Consider the following 24,156-nt stretch of genomic DNA (forward strand, 5'->3'; position numbering starts at 1 on the left):
TTCTTACACTGTAATCTGTGTTCATCAAATCACATTGTATTATGTTTTGGAGCCCACAGACATTGACAAATCAGAACACAGAATTTAGACTGGTAAAGGAATTTTGTGATCTAGTCTAACATTCTCATTTCATAGATGAGGATGAGGAAACAAACTCAAAAGATTGACTTGTTCATGACTGCTTACATCCTCACCCTAAATCTAATGGTTACTATTACACTATGATCTCTACAAAATATGTCTGAGAAGAGAGAAATAAGTACTAGAAATTCAAATATATGAAACATTGTCATTTGGAAGACTTTATGCTGTTCAATTTAGACTTGCTATTTTCTTTTTCTGATTTAATGACTTCTAAATCCTCTCCCTATACTCAAATAACTACCCCTTCTAATATAATCTACACACCATTGCTAGAGGAACCTTCCTAAGGCATGGGCTCTGTTCATGTATTTCTCCTGTTTAAAAAAACAAAAACTTTCTTATAGGTCTTCTATAATAATAGTGTAAAACTCAAACAGAAATGGGGTCATTGGAGGATGGATTCAAGATGATGGACTAGAGTCATGACTGCCTTACATCTCTTAAAACCCCTCCTACAAAACAACCACTGATAGAATATACTGCAGATATTGATATAGAAGCTGGCTGAAAGTATAGTGATCTGATTGTAGCAGAAGTGGCATCTACTAATGTTATTAGAGGCTGCAGCAGTGGAAGTACTGGACATGCCCAATTTAACAGATGGTCAGAAAGATTCCACAGGGCACCTATGCTAACACTGAGCATAGGTAGGATCTGATGCCATTTGATAGCTTTGTAACCTGTTACCCAGTTTTGGGAGAAAATTCCAAAGGAGAGGAGTGGTTACAGAGGAATGGCCTTACTTGAATGAGGAATAGAGTTTCGAACAAGAGGAAAGTGAGTAAACTTCTTCTCAGATTACATTATCTTGGAAGCATTTAAAATCTATAGGCCCTCAGGACTGAGGTATAGAAGCCATCTTCCTCACAGAAGGAATGGAGTACAACTCTAATATGAAGATCAAAGTCAAGAAACTAGTTGGGAAAGGAGCAAACAACAAAAAAAGAACCAGTCCCCATAAAGTATCTAGGATGACAGGGCAGCTGAAGATATAAGTCTACAAGAAGACAACAATTTAGGGAAAACTGAAGATGTATGGCAGAAACTAGGCATGGACCCACATTTAACACCACATACTAAGATAAGATCAAAATGGGTCCAAGATTTAGACATAAAGAACAAGATCATAAATAAATTAGAGGAACATAGGATAGTTTACTTCTCAGACTTGTGGAGGAGGAAGGAATTTGTGTCCAAAGGAAAACTAGAGATCATTATTGATCACAAAATAAAAAATTTTTGATTACATCAAATTAAAAAGTTTTTGCACAAACAAAACTTATGCAAACAAGATTAGAAGGGAAGTGACAAATTGGGAAAACATTTGTACAGTTAAAGGTTCTGATAAAGGCCTCATCTCCAAAATATACAGAGAATTGACTTTAATTTATAAGAAATCAAGCCATTCTCCAATTGATAAATGGTCAAAAGATATGAACAGACAACTTTCAGATGATGAAATTAAAACTATTTCCACTCATATGAATGAGTGTTCCAAATAACTATTGATCAGAGAAATGTAAATTAAGACAACTCTGAGATACCACTACACACCTTTCAGATTGGCTAAGATGACAGGAATAATGATGAAGGTTGGAGGGGCTGTGGGAAAACTGGGACACTGATGCATTGTTGGTAGAGTTGTGAATGGATCCAAACATTCTGGAGAGCAATCTGGAATTATGCCCAAAAAGTTATCAAAATGTGCCTTTGACCCAGCAGTGCTACTACTGGGCTTATATTCCAAGGAAATACTAAAGAAGGGAAAGGGACCTGTATGTGCCAAAATGTTTGTGGCAGATCTTTTTGTAGTGGTTAGAAACTGGAAAATGAATGGATGTCCATCCATTGGAGAATGGTTGGGTAAATTATGGTATATGAATGTTATGGAATATTATTGTTCTGTAAGAAATGACCAACAGGAGGAATACAGAGAGGCTTGGAGACACTTACATCAACTGATGCTGAGTGAAACGAGCAGAACTAGGAGATCATTATACACTTTAACAATGATACTGTACGAGGATGTATTCTGATGGAAGTGGATATCTTCAACATAGAGAAGATCTAATCCAATTCCAATTGATCAATGATGGACAGAATCAGCTACACCCAGAAAAGCAACACTGGGAAATGAGTGTAAACTGTGAGCATTTTTTGTTTTTTGTTTTTCTTCCCAGATTATTTTTGCCTTGCAAATATAATTCTTCCTTTGCAACAGCAACAACAAAATTCGGTTCTGCACATATATCTTGTACCTAGGATATACTATAAGATATTTAATATGTATGGGAATGCCTGCCATCTAGGGGAGGGGGTGGAGGGAAGGAGGGGAAAAATTTGGAACAGAAGGGAGTACAAGGGATAATGTTTGTTTAAAAAAAAAAAATTACCTATGCATATGTACTGTCAAAAAAAAAGTTATTATAAAATTAATTTTAAAAAAAGAAGACAATAATTTAAAAACACTTAAAAGTAAAACCTCAAAGAAAAATGTAAATTGTACACAAACTCAATATGAATTTCTAGAAGAACTTAAAAAGAGAGGAAAAAAATAAGTCAAATATGAGTGCTGGAAGAGAAATAATAGTAAAAATAAGAGTAATGAAAGAAAATTATGAAAAGAAAATTAACATCTTGGTGGAAAAGTACAAAAACCTCAATAAAAAACAGAATTGCTTTCTAATAGACTTGGAATGGAAAATGTCATATGCATTCAATGAAAAAGAGAATTATACAGACTTTAAATATGGATCAAAGTATAGAATGTTCACCTTCTGTTTGCTTGTTTGTTTTTTTTCTTTCCCATTTTTTTACCTTTTGGTCTGATTTTTCTTGTACAATATGGCAACAATGGAAATATAAAATACTATTAAAAACAGCAAAAAAATAGAATTGCTGAAATTGAAATTAATTGTTCATGAGATAACAAAAAAAAAAAAAAAAAAAAAAAAAAAAAAAAAAAAAAAAAAAACAAAGAAAATGTGAATGTATAAGGAAAACAAACCAACCTGAAAATAGATAAAGGATTATATAGATTAAGAATTATTGGAGGGGGGTGGGGGGGAAGCACTGATAAAAAAAAAAAAGACAAGAATTAAATATTTCAAGAAATTAAAAAGAAAAACTGTCCAGATATCACAGAATTAGAGGGCGAAGTAGAAACTGAAAGAATCTATCGATTATTTCATGAAATAGATCTGAAAATCCCAGGGATTATATTATATTAAATCCCATTATATTATATTATATATAATATTATTTTATATATATTATATTATTATTATATTATATTATATTATATCCAGGGATAATATTATAGCCGATATATCGATAATTCCAAGGTCAAGTGAAAACAGAGCAACCAAGTCAGAAGTTTACATATACTTAATACTTACTATGGTGATATAATGGTTCTCTAGTTCACACATACTCAGTATGCTGTAATGATGTAATTGTAATAGGGTATTTAAGGCTGAGAGAAATGGGCACAGAATGAACAGACTGTGAAAAAGATAAGTAAAGACTTTAAGACACTATTCCCGACTATCCTCATGGTGACTATCCTGCTGAGACCAAGGCCCATCTGGAGGTTCTGCAGAAAGCTAGCCCAGACATTACAGAAAGATGTTTAGTAAAGGTAGGTTTGGAAATATATTGATATATTGATATATATTGATCAAGTAAGGAGAGTGACAGCAAAGAATCAAATGTGATACCAAAATTGCAAGCCTGGAAGGATGGTAATACCATCAATAGTACTTTTTAAGTTCAGAAAATGGGAGGCTCAGAAATAAAGATGATGAATTTGGATTTGGATATGTTAAATTTAAAACCTATAGGAAATAATGTTCAAGATATCAAAAAATGACTAAGTAATTATTAAAGTTCAAAAGAGACTAGGGCTCACTAAATAGATATCATCATCACTCTAGAGATAACAGAATCAAAGTTTAGCATTCTATCCAAAAGGCCATTTTTTTGTGTTATTAATACCCTTCTTGAAATGCAGTTTATTAAAATGAGAGAAGGCAAAGTCAAGATAATAGAATAGCATGAAGATATAGAGCCTCAAAGCTTTTCCACGAATATCTAGAAACTACACCAGACAGAATTCTGCTAGAGAAGTCCAAAAAAAAGTCTGACAGAGTCACTTTTCTAGCCCATGACCTAGAGATGTGAGAACACTGAGGCTAAGTCTGCCCAAGAGGGTGCCATGTACAATGCATCCAGTTCCATTTCAGACTGAGGGAGAGATATGAAAAAGGAGTGGAGAAGTGATCACTGGACCTACAACAAGCAAAGAACATGTCCAGAAATAGTCAATATGTGGCTCTGATGCCAAAACCAGAGTGAAGACTTGGTTCTGACTTCTATTCCTAAGTATAGGCTGAATGACCAGAGTAAAAGTCCCAGACCAGAGAGAGCCAAGAGTTTAGTAACACTGGGCCAGCAGACTAAGAGTGGCTGAGTCTAGTAGCAATCTATTGGAATAACCCAACAGACATAAGCCTGGGTCATGAAGTTGCAGAGCTCAGATCAGGTGGACATTAAGCAGATTTTGATCCAGATCACATCATTCTGGGGGCACTGAAAGGTACTGTGATAGCAGCAACAAGACATAAGAGGTTAGAAACCCAGGACAGTTTCCCTAAAAGTGTGCAAATCACAACACTATAGTTCAAAATAAAACAGGCTGAAAGAATATGGTAACAAAAAAGAATCATATTATAGAGAAATATTATGATGACAGGAAAGGCAAAGATACAAAATTCAGAAGAATGACTCAAAAACAGATATAAGCAGTATCTTAAAGAAAAATGCATCTTGGACACAAGTCCAACAAGAATTCTTAGAAGTATCAAAGCAAAAATTTTTAAATGTTTTCATAAATGAAATGAGATGAATAAAGAAGATACAGAGAGGATCACAGGAAGCAAACTGGAAAATTCTGATTACACGTAAAGAAAAAGGTTTTGCAAAACAAAACAAATTCAGCCAAAATTAGAAGGAAAGAAGGAAACTGAGGAAAAAATTTGACAGCAAGTTTCTTTGATAAAGGACTCATTTTTCAAATATATAGGGAATTGAGCCAAATTTGTAAAATTAAGGGCCATTCCCCAACTGATATACAGTCAAAGAATATAAACAGGTAGTTTCTAAAAGAAGAAAGCAAAGCTATTAATAATCATGTGAAAAAAATGCTCTAAATCTAAATTTAAACTTTTGTTGTTCTGTTGTTTTCATCTGTGTCTGATTTTTTGTGACCACACTGGGGTTTTTTGGGGGACAAAGATTCTGGAGTAGCAGTTTGCCATTTCCTTTTCCATCTCAAATTTTTCAGGATTCACACATTTTACTGTCTGAAGCCAGATTTGAATTCAGGAAGATGAGTTTTCCTGACTTCAGGCTTGGCATTCTAGCTCCTGCCACCCAGTTGCCCCATTATTAATAGAGAAATGCAAATTAAAACTACTGAAGTACTACCTCACATCATCAGACTGCTTAACATGACAGAAAAGGAAAATGACAAACGCTAGAAGTTGTAGAAAAATAAGTACACTAATGAATTTTTTGGTAGAGCTGTAAATGATACAACCATTTTGAAGAACAATTTGAACTAGGCCCAAAAGGTTATAAAACCCTTTGACCCAGCAATACCAAAGAAATCAAAGAGAAAAAGGATCTCAATGTACAAAAATATTAATATACTCCTTTCTATGGTGGCAAAGAATTGGAAATTGAGGGACTGCCCATGAACTGGGGATGGCTGAACAAATTGTGGTGCATGATTGTGATGGAATAAGAAATGATAAGCAGGATGGTTTAAGAAAACCTTGGAAGTCTTATATGAATCAATGCAAAGCAAATGAGCAGAACTATTTGAACATTTTATACAGTTACAGCAATCTTCTAACAATGACCAACAATGAAAGATTTAGCTATTCTGACCAAAACAATGATCTAGGACAATTTCAAAGGACTCTTGAAGAAAAACGCTACCTACCTCAAGAGAAAAAAACAATAAACTCTTGAATACAAACCAAAACATTCTTTTCACTTTCTTTTTATTTCTTGCTTTTTCTTTTATTTATTTTTTTTTTGCAATATTCCTAATACAAAAATGTATTTTGTATGACTTAACATGTATTATTAATATACATACCTTTTCAATGGATGGGGAAAACACTAGAGGAAGACAATTTAGAACTCAAAATTTAAAAAAAAAAAAAAAAAAAAAAGAATGTTTAAATATTTAATCTATATCAGATTGCTGTTTTGGGGAAGCAGAAAGGGAGAGAGAAGGAGAAAAATTAAGAATACAAGTTTTTGCCAAGGTGAATGCTGAAAACTATATATGTATTTGGAAAAATAAAATACTATTAAAAGTGAAATGAAAAAAAATGTGCAAATGAAAATATATGTAAGTGTTAAGGAAAAATTAGATAAGAAATGAGAGGTACAGAAGAAAGACTAGGAAATGGAATTAATAGCTCAAAAAAAAAAAAAAAAAAAAGATCCAAAATCCTGCCCAAGAAAACAACACCCTAAAAATTAGAACTGATAAATAAAATCTAAGGATTCCAAGAGAAACATTAAAAGTAAAAAGACTGAAAAATAAAAAATGTGAAGTTTTTTTAATAGCAAAAAACTAACATAGAAAATTGACAGAAAGAGACAATTTAAGAATCATCAACTACTTGAAGGCTAAAAAAAAAAACAAACAAACAAACAAAAAAAACCCACCACCACTTTAGGCAATATATAACAGGAAATTACACAACTTCACAGATCCCTTAAAACCAGTAGATAGATTCATGGGAGGGCGCTGCAGTGGCAGGAGGGGGACCCAGCCTGCCCTCCCCCCATTCCCGAAGGGACCACTGGCCCCACTGGATTCTAGGGAGGAAACCACTGGGGCAGATCTGCACCTACACCCCTGCTCTGAGGTATCCGGCAGAACATTCAGTCATGGATAAAAATGAGCTGGTGCAGAAGGCCAAATTGGCTGAGCAGGCTGAGAGATATGCTGGCATGGCAGCCTGCATGAAGTTTGTAACTGAGCAAGGAGCTGAATTATCCAATGAGGAGAGGAATCTTCTCTCTGTTGCTTATAAAAATGTCGTAGGGGCTCGAAAGTCATCTTGGAGGGTTGTTTCAAATATTGAACAAAAGACGGAAGATGCTGAGAAAAACCGGCAGATGGCCTGAGAATACAGAGAGAAATTGAAACAGAACTAAGAGATATCTGCAACAATGTACTGGCTCTACTGGAAAAGTTCTTGATTCCTAATGCTTCACAAGCAGAAAGCAAAGTTTTCTATTTGAAAATGAAAGGAGACTACTACCGTTATTTGGCTGAGGTTGTTGCTGATGATGGTAAGAAAGGAATAGTAGATCAGTCACAACAAGCATATCAAGAAACATTTATAATCAGCAAAAAGAAGATGCAACCAATGCATCCCATAAGATTGGGTCTGTCCTTGAATTGCTCTGTGTTCTATTATGAGATCCTGAACTCTCCAGAGAAAGCCTGTTCTCTTGCAGACAGCTTTTGATGAAGCCATTGCCGAACTTGATACATTAAATGAAGAATCATACAAAGACAGCACACTAATAATGCAATTACTAAGAGACAACTTGATATTTGTGGACATTGGACACTCAAGGAGATGAAGTTGAAGCAGGAGAAGGAGGGGAGAATTAACCAGCCTTCCAACTTTTGTCTGCCTCATTCTAAAATTTACAAAGTAGACCATTTTTCATCCATGATGTCCCACAAATAGTTTTTGTTTTCGATTTATGACAGGTTTATGTTCCTTCTATTTGGATTTCTATATTTCCCAGGTGGTTTTTATGTTTAATATTAGGGGAGTAGAGCCAGTTAACATTTGGGGAATTATCTGTTTTCATCTGAGGTAGCCAATATGGGGATATGGAATTTTTATAACATTTTACATGTTTGGCATAGTACTTTTGGTACATTGTGATTTCACAAGGCCAACGTTAAAACAGCTTCCATGTCTAAGCAAAGAAAACTGCCTACATATTGGCCTGTCATGGTGTGTGTGTTGGGGGGGGGGTGGGGGGTGTAAAGGGATAATTGGTTCCAGACACAGGTGTAGTTATTGTGGGTACTTTAGGGCTGGAGCACTCATGGCTGTGGTAGAAACAGATGTCCCATACATATTACATGTGATTCCATGTGTATCTGTAGAATACACAATCTCAACATGTACACCTTTATGATTGCAGTTGCAAAAGTGTTCCTTAAGACAAAAATTTTAACCCAGTTAATTTACTCTGGATAAGGGCGATTCCCAATTAAGTAATAAGAAATATCTATTCAAAACTAAGAGCAAGCAATAACTGTAGTGGGGATAAATTAGAAGTCTTCCCAATAAAACCACAGGCAAAGACATTATCACTATTATTTTCCATTATTGTACTATAAATACTAAACACAGTAATAAGAAAAAGTTGAAGAAATAAATAACAGTAATCAAAGAGGGAAAAAAATTGCAGCTTTTTTTTTGTAGATGATATCCTTTGAGAGCTCTAAAAAGTTAAAGAAACTATTTTAAACAATTAACAACTTCAGCAAAACTGCAGAATATAAACAAACCTATATAAATCTTTCATATTTCTATAATTCAGGGAAAAATGCAGCAGGAAGAGATAGAGAAATTACATTAAAAAAAACCAAGAACATAAAATACTTGTAAGTCTACCTGCCAAGATGCACACAGTAACTCTATGAGCACAATTACAAAACACTCTTGATATAAATAAAAACAGATGTAAAAATAATAATTGCTCATGAATAGGTTAAGCCAATAAAATAAAAGACATAACACTACCAAATCAACTTTCTTACTCAATGTCATTTTGATCAAACAACCAAAAGATTACTTTGGTGAACTAGAAAAAATAGTAACAAAAATTTATCCTAATGAATAAAAGATCAAGAACATCAATGGAAAAAAAAAAAAAAAAAAAAAAAGGCGGGGGGAAGGGGAGAGAAGATAAGGAAGCCTATGAGTATCATATCTCAAACTATATAATAATGCCATAATCATTAAAATATTGGGTAAGAAATAGAAAGGTTACTTTATAGAACATATCCAGTAAATAACATACAAAAGCAGCAAAACTTAGTGTCCTAGTTTTTGATAAATCCAAAGATCCTAGCTAAAACTAGCGGGGAAAATGGAAAGCAGTCTGGCAGAAATTAGATACTGATAAGCATTTCATTCTACATTACCAAGACAAACTCCAAATAGATATGTGATTTAGATGTAAAAGGTGACATCTTAAGTAAATCAATGAAGCATAGAAGAAATTACTTGTATATCTAGAGAAAGAATTCAGGATTTTAAGAAAAGAGAAAAAGACTCATAGGAAGTAAAATGGAACTTTTAATTACATAAACTTTAAAATTTTATGTTTATGTAAATTTTCACACAAATAAAACCAATACAACTAAAATTAGAGTAGAATATTGGCAGAAAATATTTGCAGCAAGCATCTCTAATAAAGGTCTCATTTCTAGGTTATATATAACTGATTAATCACAGGATATAGATTGACAGTTTTCTGAAGAAGAAATTCAGCTATCAATAGCCATATGAAAAAATGCTCTAAAATACTAAAAATTAAGAGAAATTTTAAAATTAAAGGAAATACAACTCTGAACTATCACCTCATAGTCATTAGATTGGTCAAGGTGACACAAAAGAAAAATGAGAAGTGCTGTAAAAGATGTGGAAAAAGTAGTACATTAATACACTATTGGTGAAGCTATGAACTTGTCTAATTATTCTGGAAAGCAACTCAACACTATGATCCCCAAACCATTAAGTTGCAGATACTTTTTGTCCCTGCAATACCATCACTAGCTCTATGTCCCTATAGAGATTAAGAGGAAAAAGTACTATAGGTTAAAAATATTTATATTAGCTCTTTTCGTGATAGCAATGAATTGGAAACTGGGGGAGGGCCCATCAACAGGGGAATAGTTAAATGAGTTATAGTATATATTAATGTCCTGAAATACTATTCTGCTCTTACAAGTTAAAAAAGAGTTGATTCAAAGAAATCTAGAAAGATTTATATGAGATAATTCAAAGTGGAGAGAACTAGCATAATAATTTATATAATGAAAATAATGTTGTAAAGATGTGAAAAATTTATGAACACTGATCAATATAATGATCAGCTATAATTCCAGAGGCTCATGATGAAAAGTATTATCCAGCTCCAGATAAAGAAGTGATAAACTAAGAGTTCAGAGCCATCTTTTCTTTTGGTGATAAGAGAAGGAGGATGATGGCTAACATGGGAATTTTCTTTCTTGACTATATATAATTGCAATGAGTTTAGTTTTTCTTGATTTCTCAATGGGTGAGGAAGAGGAAAGTGGAAGAGAGAATTCAGACTGGAAAATAATTTTTTTTTTTAATGGCTTCTTAACTAATCATAAAACAGAATATAATTCTCTAGATGTAGAAAGAACATAGCAGAATGTTCAGAGTACTCATTTTGGACATATTGAAGTTTATTATTATAATTGGCTTTTTGAGTTCCAATGACATATTGTTGACTTGTTGAGCTGAAAAATCTCTCTTAATAGTTTATGCCTGTTTTGTGAGTATTTGCTATCCAGAGCACCCATCTATCCTCTAAATGAAAAATGGAATTTATAAGTGTAAGAACCCATGCTATAGTGAGTCAGAAGAACTGAGTTTGAATTCTAGTTCTGTCTTTTGCTAAATGACCTTCAGTCAGTCTTTGACCTCCCTCATCCTGTTTCCTCATCTATAAAATGAAGGGACTGGACTAGATGGTCTCTGAGATAACTTTTAGAACAAAGTACACAATGAACAATTTCTACTTACCCTTACTAAATTTAATCTTTTTAGCTTCAATTCATTGTTTTATCTTGTTGTAGTTTTACTTCTCTTACTTCTAACTTTTCATTATGTTAATTACTTGGCACTCAACAAAGTAATTTAATGATAGCTGCTCCTATTTTTATCCATGGCTACTTTTTCCCTTCAAGTGTATGATGAAATTGATGTTATGTGAAAAATCCACTAATTTGGACAATTATTCAAACTTTACACAATAAGTGGAATCTGGAATAAGTACTTTATCCTTTCTAATAGTATCAGAAGGCTCATTGAAGAAATTAAAAAGCCACAAGCATTAAGATTTCAAGTTGCTTAATAATGTAATTCTTATATGTTCAAAATAGAATATAAATTCTATGAATTCTACTAAATTCTACAATCAGCATTTAATTTTTCTTAAAGCAATTCTGAATTTCTAGCAATCATGAAACAGTGCAAAAAATATTTTTGTAATACATTAAATCTCTTCTATACATTGAACTTTTAATGAATAAGTTTAATTAACTAGCATTTTTATTACACATTTGATAAGTAGGAATTGCAAATACCAATAAAGGAACAAATGGCCCATATTAAGGTAGCATCCCATTACAACAACTTTAGCAAAATTCAGCAATATATTAATTCTATCCAAATAATGGTTATATTTTAAAATGAACAACCACAAGAATCTCTGGATCTAGTTCAGTTTTTAAGAATCTATGAAATTCTTTTAAAAAATTTTTTAAAAGATTGGTATAATATACTTAGCCAAATGTAGCACAAGAAAATTTTTATCCTTCAAAAATCTGAAAAATGCCTGAAACAATCTTTTCTTTTCAGCTCTTGTCACTGAATAGCTGCTGTGTTGATTATTTCAAAATTCTTTATAAGGTTATCATTTATATAGAGCAGCAGGCATCAGTCTCATTCTATTATAGCAATGATGCAGAAAAGAAACTAGAAAGATTAAAACAAGACCTACACTAGCTTGAGAAGGTACAATTTCTTATAAAGAAAAGGGAACAAGAAAAGGGACAAAATAAATATATTTTTAAAATAAAGGCAAGAAGAAGAGAGGCAGAAAAGAAAGATGGTCCTATAACATAAAGGAAGTAGTAAATGTTTAAAGAGAGGAGGAGGTTGGGAAGGAAAGACAAGGAAAAGGGGAAAAAGACAATACCACTTACATCAGAAAAAATAACAGAGCAAAATCTAGGTATGTAAAAAGTAAGTAAATATTAAATTATTGGTAAGAAAGTCAAATTTAAACAATTTTGTAAAACAAAAAAACTTCCAATGAGATTTCGCTGAAGTCAGAAGAACATGAACATTTTAGATGTTAGAATACGGCTCTACAAAGGCTGGCTTTTAAGTTCTATTTGGACAATGGTCTGGCTTGGAAGTAACAAAAATGGTCATGGCCATACTCTCATCAACTTTTGCTCAGCACTATTATAAGGTAGTGCCTTTGTTTTTTTCTGTTTTTTAGTTTTTACTTGTTGTTGGTTTGGTTTTTTTTTTTTTTTTTTTTTGAGAAAAGGTTGAGAGGATCTCCTTGGTTTAATAATTTTCTTTCAGCAGCTACTGCCTTTTCCATGTGGCAATAGGTGCTTTCTCCTGATCTTCAGAAAGCTCCACTGATGGTATCACTATCACTCTCCTTTAGAACATTTGGAAATAGTGCCTATCTAACTGAAGTACACTGTAAAGTTCATTAATACAAGAAAATAATTGAGTGCCTGGCAGAGAAGTCTACAATTTTTGATACTTGTGTTGCCTTCCTAGAAATGGCAGTGACTAGGTCTTTCATGGGGATGGAAATAAAGTATTCATATGTGAAGGATATCATGTTCACTCTACTTGTTTATGGAGGCTCAAATATAAAGGGCCTAAGACGCTTTGAGCAAAGAGGAACCAGTAGAGTTAACTTCCCTCTAACTCATATCATACAAAGCCATCTTAAACAGGGAAGGCAATGAAAAGGAGAAAGGAGAAGGAACCTTACAGCTGTATACATATATTTGTGATTCAAGAAGTAGAATTACTTGAAGCTACTCCAAGAAGCAGTACATTATTTCAATGTTCCACCTCAAAACTGGTCAAACCATCTTTCCTGATACTAAGGAAAGAAGTTAGCACAGAATAATGACTTCCAGAGTTAAAAAGTATATTTGAGTTTGTCTAGTCCAACTGTATCTGGAAAAGAATTCTATTTTCCATATCCCCCATCTTATTATAAGCTGACTCCTGAAGATTTTTAGTGATGGGAATTTATTCCTAAAGCAGTTGGGAAATTCTCAATTTCTATGAAGTTTTCAGTATATCAAGTCCAAATCTCTGTCTCAGTAATTCCACCCAATGCTCTCAGTTGGCTTCTAAACCATCTTCTACACAACAGGAGTCTAAAGGAAATATTTTACTTGTATTTCCCTAAGTCTTTACAAGCACACATTAGTATTCTGTTATACCTTGCTGGAAAAAATAAGGATACTTTATAAATTATTTATCTGGTTTCATCTAAGTTTTTCCTAATGTCTCACCTCTTTTTGATTTGCTTATTGAGAATAAAGGTTATTTGGGGTAATGTAATTTTAGATAAGTTCTATGAATATGTGTTGGTGGTGAGTTTCTACACTGGCTTGAAACTTTCTATGAAAGATCAAAGGATTCTTTTTTTAGTGTAAAAAAGATTCCAGGTATGACAGAACCATTCAGCTTTACTCTTCCTAATGTAATTTTACAGTTTATATTGTGTAGAAATGATATGTGATCTGAGGGTGTTTTGTATCTAGTTATATACAAATATTGTATTACAGAATCATGTTTCAAAAGGATTTTTGAGTCTAAACTCCACAATTTTCATTGTTGTAATTCTGTGATCATGAAGTAGTGGTTGTTCAGTGCCTGAATACTAATGGTAAATAAACTAATGGATTTGATTGTGGTTCAGCCCTCTAATATTAAAGTTTGAAGCAAAGACAGTCCAAATTCCCTGGCCAACAAAAGAAAAGTAGCAAATTTCTTAACCTCATTTGCAAATAAGACTTTAAAATTATTTAAATATAACCATTTTGATAACAAACTGAATTAAGCTTAGGAAAATCTTTGATTCTAATAAATCTAAATCTAATAAACCAGAACTCCTAACCAATGTACCTGAAAGAAGAATGCTCCCCGTGGACTGGTAATGTGACAGGAGAAGCTGGTGACTGGATATATAGAGACTGTCCAGTATTCTGAGTCCCTTTTCTGATTAGCTTCCCAGTGTTAGAATCATAAATTCGAACTTCTGGACCAGGTTGACACTTTGGATGGATAGGTGTTGGATGGAACAAGGCTGTTGGAAAAGCACTCTGTATATCAGGAAATGTTGCTGGACTGTTTTCCCTGTTGGATAAAGAGTGAACAATTTTAAATTAGAAAAAAAATTTTAATATTAGTGTTTAATGGAAACCAAGAATTATGATTTTCTATTAAAAACAAAAAATTATCCTTCTTCATGTCAATTCCAGAAAAATGTTGTAGGCATTTGGTTAATTAATTATTAGAAAATTATTCAGGTTAGGTACTTTCAACATTCTGAAGATATAAAGTTGTATGATTTGGGGTTCATGAAATATTCAGAATTGTAAGTGAATAATCAATTGCTATGGTATGAAAAATAATTATACAGCATTGACCATTATTGCTAGAAAAAGATGTGTTATTTAGGAATCTGGAGGCCAAAAAGTATTGAGAACCATTATAGGGTACATATTCCACAGATTTCCTGTAATAAATTTCTTCTGTTGATCTAGCTATGACATTCAGCCTTCTGGTTTGAAAATTTTTCAACACTCTTTCAAAGTGAGTAAGGCTAAACAAAACATGTTGCTTTTGATTTCTCCACAATATACTGAAGATGGCCTTGATAAAACAATTTAAAATTTTGCTGTTTTGACAGATCTTTTTTTTTTTTTTTTTTCCTGAGGCTGGGGTTAAGTGACTTGCCCAGGGTCACACAGGTAGGAAGTGTTAAGTGTCTGAGACCACATTTGAACTCGGGTCCTTCTGAATTCAGGGCTGGTACTCTATCCATTGCGCCACCAAACTGCCCCCCCCCGCCCCGGACAGATCCCTTTTAACAATTAATAGATACTTTCCAATTCCACCTTCAAAAAAAAAAATTCACAATATTCTTGTGAAAGAACTGCTAAGGATATGTGACATGTAAAATAATATCTAAACTTCATCCAAAAAAGCTATGTAGTAGTTTTTGTTTTTATATTACAGTATCAATATGATTTCATTCTAAGTAAGATACTGTTTCAGTTTCTAGTATAGAAGGAGATTATCTACATTTTGAAGGCCTCCACTTTATTATTTTTAAATACCAGGTACTATATAAGTAAAAATTCATCTTTTAGCTCAGACATAAGAGATACTAATTCAAATAACTAGATTTTTTCTTTTCTTTTTTTTTTTTTTTTGCGGGGGGGGGGGTTAGGAGGAAATCAAACCTGTGATCTCATTGGAATCATGAGGAATCTACTAATGAAAATCAATTGCTATGCAATTTAGTCAGGGTTTTTTAAATATTCATTTAAAATTTTTTTTTGTTCAAGTTCTCTTGCTTCCTCTAGCTCCTCCTCAACCCATAAAGAAAAGCAATCTAATGGTCATTCTATAAGTTAAGTGACGCAAAATATATTTTCATATTAGCCATGTGCAATTTAGTCTTAAACAATTTTATCTGGGACACTGAGAAATCACATGATTTGCCAGTACACCACAGGTATATGAACCAGGTCTCCTTAACTCAGATACTGACTCTCTATTTACTTCATGATGTTGCTGTTTCTGATTAGTTAATCTTGATTAACCACTTTAATAGAAAAGAGCCATGATAGGGACAATGCAAAATGTCAAATGAAACATATATGGATTTGGACAAATAAAAAGTGTTATTAATTAGAATGTTGAAGTTATTTAAAAAAAAAAAAAGAAAGAAAGAAAGATCATGGTACACTCTGAACAATTAGGAAGGGACAGACTTGTAAATTGTAAAACTAGAATAATTTAAAATTACCTATAGATTGATTAGTTATATTAAGAAGAACAAAGCTCAGGTTGGAATGAAGTGACATGTTGAAGAAACAAAAGTTTACACAATGAGAAAAGGGAGTTCGGTGAAGATAAATTACTAAATATGAAGATATAAAATCTACTAAATTAATGAGTTATTTGCCCTACTACTTCTGAAGCTTTTGATCTTTGTTTATTCAAATGAAAGAATCTGAAGTTTTATTCTGAATTCGAAAAACTACTGTGTCCCTAGACTTTTTCTTGTGGCTAAATAAGTAATAATAAAACACTTGTAAAAGCAGGAGGCAAGTAAGGCTATATTCTGATCTTTCAACAATTCCACACTGCCTTTCAAAAGCAATGAACTAAATGAAGCAAGCTAGAAAGCCATAGGATTTTTAGAGATGGAAGAAACCTAAAACATTTAGTCTAGACTTAATTTTTTTTAACCTACGTATGAATTGATGATTCATGAGAAAAACTGGAAAATTTAAGCATTTTTACCTTTGTGTTTTGATGTAATCCTCCTTTAGAGGGAAGAGTTGTTCTTCTACTTTGTCCCACCTTTCCAAGCAGCTCCACAACCAATCAGGGTTTACAACATGGAGATGTTTACACTCTTGAGCTTGTCTTACTTTCTCTGTGCCTAGTGTTAAAATAATCATTCTAAAAATTAATGTTTAAGTAAGTGATCTATTTAAATCAACCCCATAACTTCCCCCACCAAAGAAAAATTTAATTAAATTAACACTTTAAAAAAATCTACTCAGATGTAACACAATTTGGCACAATTGTGTTTTTTTGTCTACTAGCTATATCATCCCAAAGATCTTTCTTGCCATTACCAAACCCTCCAGAAACCACATCATGGAAGAATTAAGTCATTCATCCTTGAAATTCACAGAGTAGATCCCTGCTACCCTGATTGTCAAGAACCAGACCTGATCATGCTTCACCACCTTTTTTTCAAATTTTACTCCCAAATCTTGTACAAGGCTATAAAAGTAATACCTAAGAGTTTACATCTTATCCAAGAAGAAATAGGAAGTCTTTCAAGATTTCTTGGGAGACGGGCATAGTTATATTCTTTATAGGAAGATTTTTTAAAATAGCTGTATAGAGGATCTATAGGAGGAAAAAAATGACAATATAATATGGGAGAATAATGAGGCTACCACAATAGTCTAGTTAATCAATTAATAAAGGCCTACACCAGGTTGATGGGCTTATAGGTAGAAAAACGGGATGAAAGTGAGATACTGGAGAGGAAGAATCAACAGAACTAGAGAAACTATTTGGATGTGAGTATAGAGAATCAAAATATAACTCTGAGGTCACAAACCTGATAGGCACCTACATGATGCAATAGGCTTGGAGTCAGGAAAAGCTGAGTTCAAATCTAGCCTCAGAAACTTATTATCTGTGTGAGCCTAAGCAAATCACTATTTGCTTCAGTTCATCATCTGTAAAATAGGCTGCAGAAGGAAATGGCAAACTACTCTAATTTCTCTGCCAAGAAAACCCTAAATAAAATCACACACAGTTGGAGACATCTAAAACAACTGAGCAAAAAACACAAAGCTGAGTATTAGAAGGACAGACAACTAAGTGGTGTAGTGAATAGAGCTCCAGATCTGGAGCTAAGAAGCGCTGACATTACTAATTATGTGACCCTTAACAAACCACTTAAACTCTGCTTGTCTCAGTTTCCTGTCTGTAAAATGAGAATAATACATATAAATACCTCCCAGGACTGTTGTGCACATCAAATGAGGTAACATTTGTATTGTGTTTTGCAAACCCTAAAATACTAAATAAATACTAGATAATAATAGAAAGAAAAAAATTTGGAGGAGGAATGGATTTAGGAGGCCAAATAATTAAAATTCCATTTTAAACATGTGAGATTATAGACAAAGAAGGCCTGCAGACAACTGACAAGGTAAAAATGGAATTCAGGAAAGAAATTGAGATTAGAAATAGAGATCTGGAAGCCATCAGAATAAATAAGAGAATTTAACCCATGGGAGCAGATGATATCACCAAAAAAGACCAAAGGGTAGTCAGGTGGATAGGTGAAAAAACAAGACAAAGACAAGGGGGAGAAAAAGTATTTAGTAAGAGAGGGTGAGCACCACTTTCATAGAAATCAAAAATGGTGAGGACTGAAAGAAGGTCCTTACATTCCATATTTGGGAGATGACTGATAATCTTGGGGAACAGTTGCCTAAGTAGGAGAGTCAGAAGGCAAACTACAGAAGGTTGAGACGTAAATGGAAAGCTTTGATATGATGCATTATAGACTTTATAAAATAAAGAGAAAATATACAAGATGCTAGCTTGAGGACATAACAAAAGGGAAGAAACTCAAAGAATCGGAGGTGCAGGAAATGAAGAAGTGTGACTATGGCTATGGAGAAGAAGGCAACAGATAAATAAATGAGGATGGGGTGGAGAGCATTGATTAAAGAGGCAAGCTCTTGGAGGAAATAATAAAGAATGAGACCAGGGTACAAGGAAAAATATTAGCCTTGGCTAGGAGGTTCTCCTCTCCTTCAGAAACCATAATATAGGAAAGGAGAGAGGACAACGTAGAGGAGTTTGAAGAGAATTTAAAAAAAGGAGGAAAGAAGTTCAAGATGAGTGATCTCAGTTTTCTTAGACAAATAGGAAAAATCCTCTGCCAAGAAGAAGGGGATATTAAAAAAGACTGGAAGACAACAGAAAAGGTTAGAAATAGCCATTGTCTACCATTACTGAGTCTGTATCCTAAGGAAATCATAAAGGGAAAATGTGCAAAAATGTTTGCAGCAGCTCTTGTAGTGGCAAAAAATTGGAAAATGAGTAGATGCACATCAACTGGAGAATGGCTAAGTAAATTATGGAATGTAAAAGTGATGGAATATTATTGCTCTATTAAAAAAATTATGAATAAGGTGATTTTTCAAAGTCCAGAAAGATTTACATGAACTTATGCTGAAGGAAATAAGCAGAATCAGAAATACATTGTACATAATAACAGCAAGATTTTGCTATGATCAACTGTTAAAGACTTGGTTACTCTCAGCAGTTTAGTAATCTAAGGCAATCCCAATAAGCTTTGGATAGAATACTCCATCTGCATCCAGAAAGAGAACTATAAAGATTGAATGTAAACCAACTTTTTTTCTTTTGCTTTTTTTTCTCTCTCATGGTTTTTCCTTTTTGTTCTGATTTTTCTCTCCCAACATGATTCATAAAGAAATATGTATATTAAAAAATGAATGTACATGTAAAAAAAAAAAAAAGAATAGCCACTGCTAGAAAAATAAGGAACACTCTTTTTGGGAAACAGAAGTATACAACTACAAAGATACAGTTCAAATTACAGTTACAATTAAGAAAATTTTAGAGTAAGGTATATCTCAAAAGCCATTTACTCTGACTCTTTCTTTCTCAGTCAAACCTCCTAACCAACAGGTTTCAAAGACTATTTTCAGGAGTATTTAAAAGCATGGTAAAAAGAGAATAGGAAGATGAAGTAGGTTAGTGTTAAGGTTTGTCAAACAATGAATAGTGACAACAGAAGGGAGTAAAAATTCAAAAGAAAGGATAGTATGTAGTTTAAAGACAAATTGAAAAAAAAAAAAAAAAGCAGCGGAAGCCAAGGGAAAAGGTACACTGATGGAGCAAAAAAAAGATGGATGTTGTAGAGATCACAGTGAGGATAACAGATTTATGGGGAGTACAAGTGAAGGAGAGATAAAAAGGGGATTTCAGAATTTAGAATCATTACTGTAATAGTTACAGGTAATGGCAAAATCTACACTACAACTATCCCTTTTGGATGGTTGAAGTGGAACAAAGGTGTTAATACAATATTTGACAAAGACATAGCTCATTAAGGTTTGCAAAGCATTATCTTATTTAAATTTAACAACCTTGTGAGACACACACTATAGATCAGGGGTTCTCAAACTACTGCCCTCGGGCCAAATGGGGCCTGCTGAGGACATTTATGTGCCCCCCCCCTTATGGCAAATGGGCTGAGGGGTGGAGACAGAGTGTGAGTTTTTGTTTTTACTTTAGTCCAGCCCGCCAACAGTCTGAGGGACAGTCAACTGGCCCCTATTTAAAAAGTTTGAGGACCACTGCTATAATATTCATGGCTATAAGAGTCAGGATTTGAATCTGACTTCAGCAAAATCTTCTAGACTCCAGATGTAGAAGCTTCACTTATACCATATTATCTGTCACCTATAAGTCAAGGAAATTTAGGAGGCTGATACTTCAAGAGAGCAGAGGATTGAAGCAATTTATGGACTAGTGCTACTGCTACTTAATCCACATGCATTTCCACTCTGATCACATACCCTCACAAATGTGTGGTACCAACAATGGTACTGAGAAAATTCTTAGGGCATTTAAAAAGAGAAAGCTGGCTAATGGATTGTTCCACTGGCAGTCAAGGAGATAGCGGAGTTTTTGGAGGCACAAGATATAGTGAAGTTTTCCTCAATTTTCCAATTTTCCAAGGGAACCACTATTTTTCCTGTCACCCAAGGCTTGCAACCCAGAGATCATCTTTGATTCCTCTCTTACCCTCAATTCTAACTATTCAAACTGTAAGTGTTATCACTTTTATCTTCCCAACATTTCTCATATTTGTCCCCTTCCCTCCACTTACTTGGCCATCTGTACAGGCTTTTAATGACTTTATGCCTAAATTATTTCAAAAAACTTCTACATCAAGTCTCACATCATTCAAGTCTATTTTCCACTTAATTGCCAAAGTGATATTCCTATAACACAGGTCTGACCATATCATTTTCTACTCAAACTCCAGGGGCTTCCTATTATTTCCTCCAGGATCAAATATAAAATTCTCGTTTGGCTTTTAAAGCTCTTTATAACTTAGTCCTCAAATTATAATCCATTTATACTATATAAATCTTGTAGGTATACAGTTGTTTGTATATAGGAGCATATTTTGCTTTTCTTTGTATCCCCAGCATTTGGGACAGTTCCTGTCACATACTAAGAGCTTTATGATTGATTATGACCCAATAACCTAGTAACAAAGATCATATAGAACAGTTCAAGAACTTTTACAGTATCACATAAGAAATTTGGTGGGTGGCTCTAATTTCAATCATCTTGTCAGGAAGCAAGTTTAATTTTATGGGCTAGATACCTGTAAAACCCACAAGAAAACTATGTAGCTTGTCATCATCATCACTATTATTAGCTAGCATTGATAACAATAGCTAGCATTTATATTGTGTTTTAAGGTTTTCAAAGTACTTTACAAATACTATTTTATTTGATCCATATCCCAACACTAGGAAGTAAGTGCTATTGCCATCTCCATTTTTGCAAATGAAGGAACTTGAAGTACAAATAAAGGCCCCAGGCTAAATATGAACCAGATCTTCCTAATTCTAGGTCCAGCAACTGCACCACCCAATTGCCTCCATTACCACCCTTCAATGACAACTAGCAGCAACAGTAGTGAACTTATTAGTATTAGTATTACAATTAATGGTAGAAAAGGCTCTCAGGAAAATAGGTCTTTTATAACAATTACTGCATAATTAACTCCTCATTACACTTAAACAATAATTTTCACTCTAAGTTGTTTTCAAAATTTGCTGTGTCACGAACATCAACCCCAAGGTGAAGCTCTCCAGAACATCCCCGAGGAAGAGAACAATATCTTTCCCTCAACAAATACCAGAAAGATTAGTAAAACTTTTGGCAGTACTAGAAGTTCTTCTGACAGGAAGGATGTCAGGTAAATTTAGAGCAAGGACTCCTATGACAGTCTAGAATAAAGTCTAAGAACTGCTTAGAATAATATTTTAAAATATAAAATAAAATACAGGATTATAAAGAAAACCAATTATACTGAAAAAGTTGTAATTTTTCTTCCAAAGTTTACAGGTTTCCTTGAAATCTATTCAGACTTCCAATGGGAAGGGCCAAAGTTATAATTTCTCTTCTACCAAAGGTTCTAGGTTTCCATGAAATCTACTCAGACTTCCAATGGGAAGGATTAAGAGGTTAAACATCAAATAACAGAGATCTTGATGGAGATTTAAGTGGAACAAAGTTTCTTCCCCCCCCCCTTTCCTACATTAATTCCTAACAGGTAGAAGGTTTAAATCATGATCATTCCTTCTGACAAGTTGTCTGTTCACTATCCACATCAAGTTTTGAGACTAAATCTTCTTTTAACATTTCCTTGTGCCTCTGACTCCTTCTAGCTCACTCCCTGTTCTCCTAATTCTTGAGTTTGACTTTTCAGACCCAATTGCCACCTGTATTGGGACTCCTGGTATGTTATTCCTTTGTCCCCAAGCAAGAGAAAGTTTAATCAGCACCAATTACCATGGCTACTTCTAGTCCTTGACAGACAACAAAACTGGGCTTTCAGCCAAGGACAATGCTGAACAGACCAGTACAGCTAGGATTTTAATAAAGAAGTATAGAAAAATATAAAGAGGAAAATTTAAAATGAGGTATAGCCTCAAAATAATGAGAATTAAAGGGAAAATAAACCTGCAAAAAATTTACTGTGAAGCCAGGTCACATTATTCTAAGACTATTTGTAAATAAAAGCAGGGCAACTAGGATAAATGGAACAGACTTCATGGAAGCATTTTTATAATTTTCTGGCACTGGCATTAATAGCAAAAGGACCACATTTGTGCTCTTCCACTACTATATGTATATACTATACTCAAGATGTAGTAGAAAACAATGCCTGACTGATCAAGTACAGATGGAAGAAATCTTTATTTGGATGTGGTACATTTTAAAGCTACTCAGACTCAATTTCTAAAAAGACTCAGAAAGAACAGAAAAAATATCACAAAGCAATGCTTTAAAAAAAAAAAAAAAAAAAAAAAGCAAGACTATAATGGAACTTTTTTCCCCCTGGAGTCACCAAAGGTATAAAAAAGGATGGTTCTAAGTCAGATACTTAAGCAAACAGAGCAAGCAGGGAAGAGTATCCTAGGAGTTGACTAGATGGGCACAACAAACACTTCAACTGGGTGATATAATTAAATAGCAGGAACTTCTTTAAAGTTTGTTGGGTGATAGTGGGAGAAAAAGGCTTTAGAAGAAGAGGAAAGAAAAGGAGCATATTTATTCCATGAGAGATAATAGAAAACAAAGTGGGTACAATAATAGGGCAAAGGGATTTTGATCTAAATAAAAAATAGTCAAGAATGACAGGAATTAATAGTAAGAAGGTGGAGAGAGGGGCAAGGAAAGCTTTCAGAATAAATGTGCCCTCAGGCTCTAAATAAATAGTAGTGTTTACTGGGTTTTCACAGATTCCATTTTTATAGTGAATTCTACTAGCTTGATTTAAATAGTGAAGCTTTGCAGGTTCTAGAGATTAAGAGGCTCAGGGATCAGAGGAAAAGAAGAATAAACTTAAGACAGATGAAAGAAAAGATTAGTAATCAGGAAAATAAAATATATTCTCAAAGAATGCTCAATTCCAAGAGTATTTAACTAAAGCAATAGTAACTTTTGATTAATCCAGTATGTTAGATATAAATAAATAAATATATATATATATATATGCTGTATATTTCAATTTTATCAGAAGAGTGGTTTTTCCCTGTTCTCTAAAATTGACCTTTATTACCTGTGTCTTTTATCTTTTTCTAATCACTAAGGGAACTAGATGCCAACACTTTTTTTTCCTCTCCCTTCATTCACTACTCCTTTACTAGGTGCTTTTTAATCATTCCATCCTAGCTTCATCCCCCTTACTGGTTCTAGTCATGATCCTATTTTTCTCTTTTACTGCTCTGAGCATTCTGACAGGATAATCTTAAAAGTTACTTAAAAAATCTTAAAAGTTACTAGCAACTTTACTGTCACAATTAAATGGCTTTTTTTTTTTTTTTTTTTTTAACTACCTCCAACTTGCATTTGCTCTTCTCAGGAAGGAAGAAAAAAGGAAGGAAAGAAGAAAGAGGTATTGTTAATATTAATATAGTTTTTAATCACAGATGGATTAGTCTCCTAGTCCAATTCTAGGCTCTCCTATATC

The 24,156-nt window shown here is 33.6% G+C and overlaps 1 protein-coding gene and 1 pseudogene across 4 annotated transcripts in view; one reads left to right on the top strand and one right to left on the bottom strand.

Moving 5' to 3' along the window:
• Positions 1 to 24,156, bottom strand: part of CTDP1 (CTD phosphatase subunit 1) — a 141,253-nt gene that overhangs the window by 78,910 nt on the left and 38,187 nt on the right. For all 4 annotated transcript variants that reach the window (XM_074273432.1, XM_074273424.1, XM_074273448.1 and 1 more), the window contains exons 9-10: positions 16,608 to 16,749; positions 14,196 to 14,426 (exon numbers count right to left, since the gene is read on the bottom strand). In XM_074273432.1, the coding sequence (XP_074129533.1) occupies positions 14,196 to 14,426; positions 16,608 to 16,749 (373 nt within the window). The remainder of the gene's footprint in view (positions 1 to 14,195; positions 14,427 to 16,607; positions 16,750 to 24,156) is intronic.
• LOC141553512 (14-3-3 protein zeta/delta pseudogene) lies at positions 6,996 to 8,070 on the top strand (annotated as a pseudogene).

This window comes from Sminthopsis crassicaudata, chromosome 1, assembly GCF_048593235.1.
Source record: "Sminthopsis crassicaudata isolate SCR6 chromosome 1, ASM4859323v1, whole genome shotgun sequence".
NCBI lineage: Eukaryota > Metazoa > Chordata > Mammalia > Dasyuromorphia > Dasyuridae > Sminthopsis > Sminthopsis crassicaudata.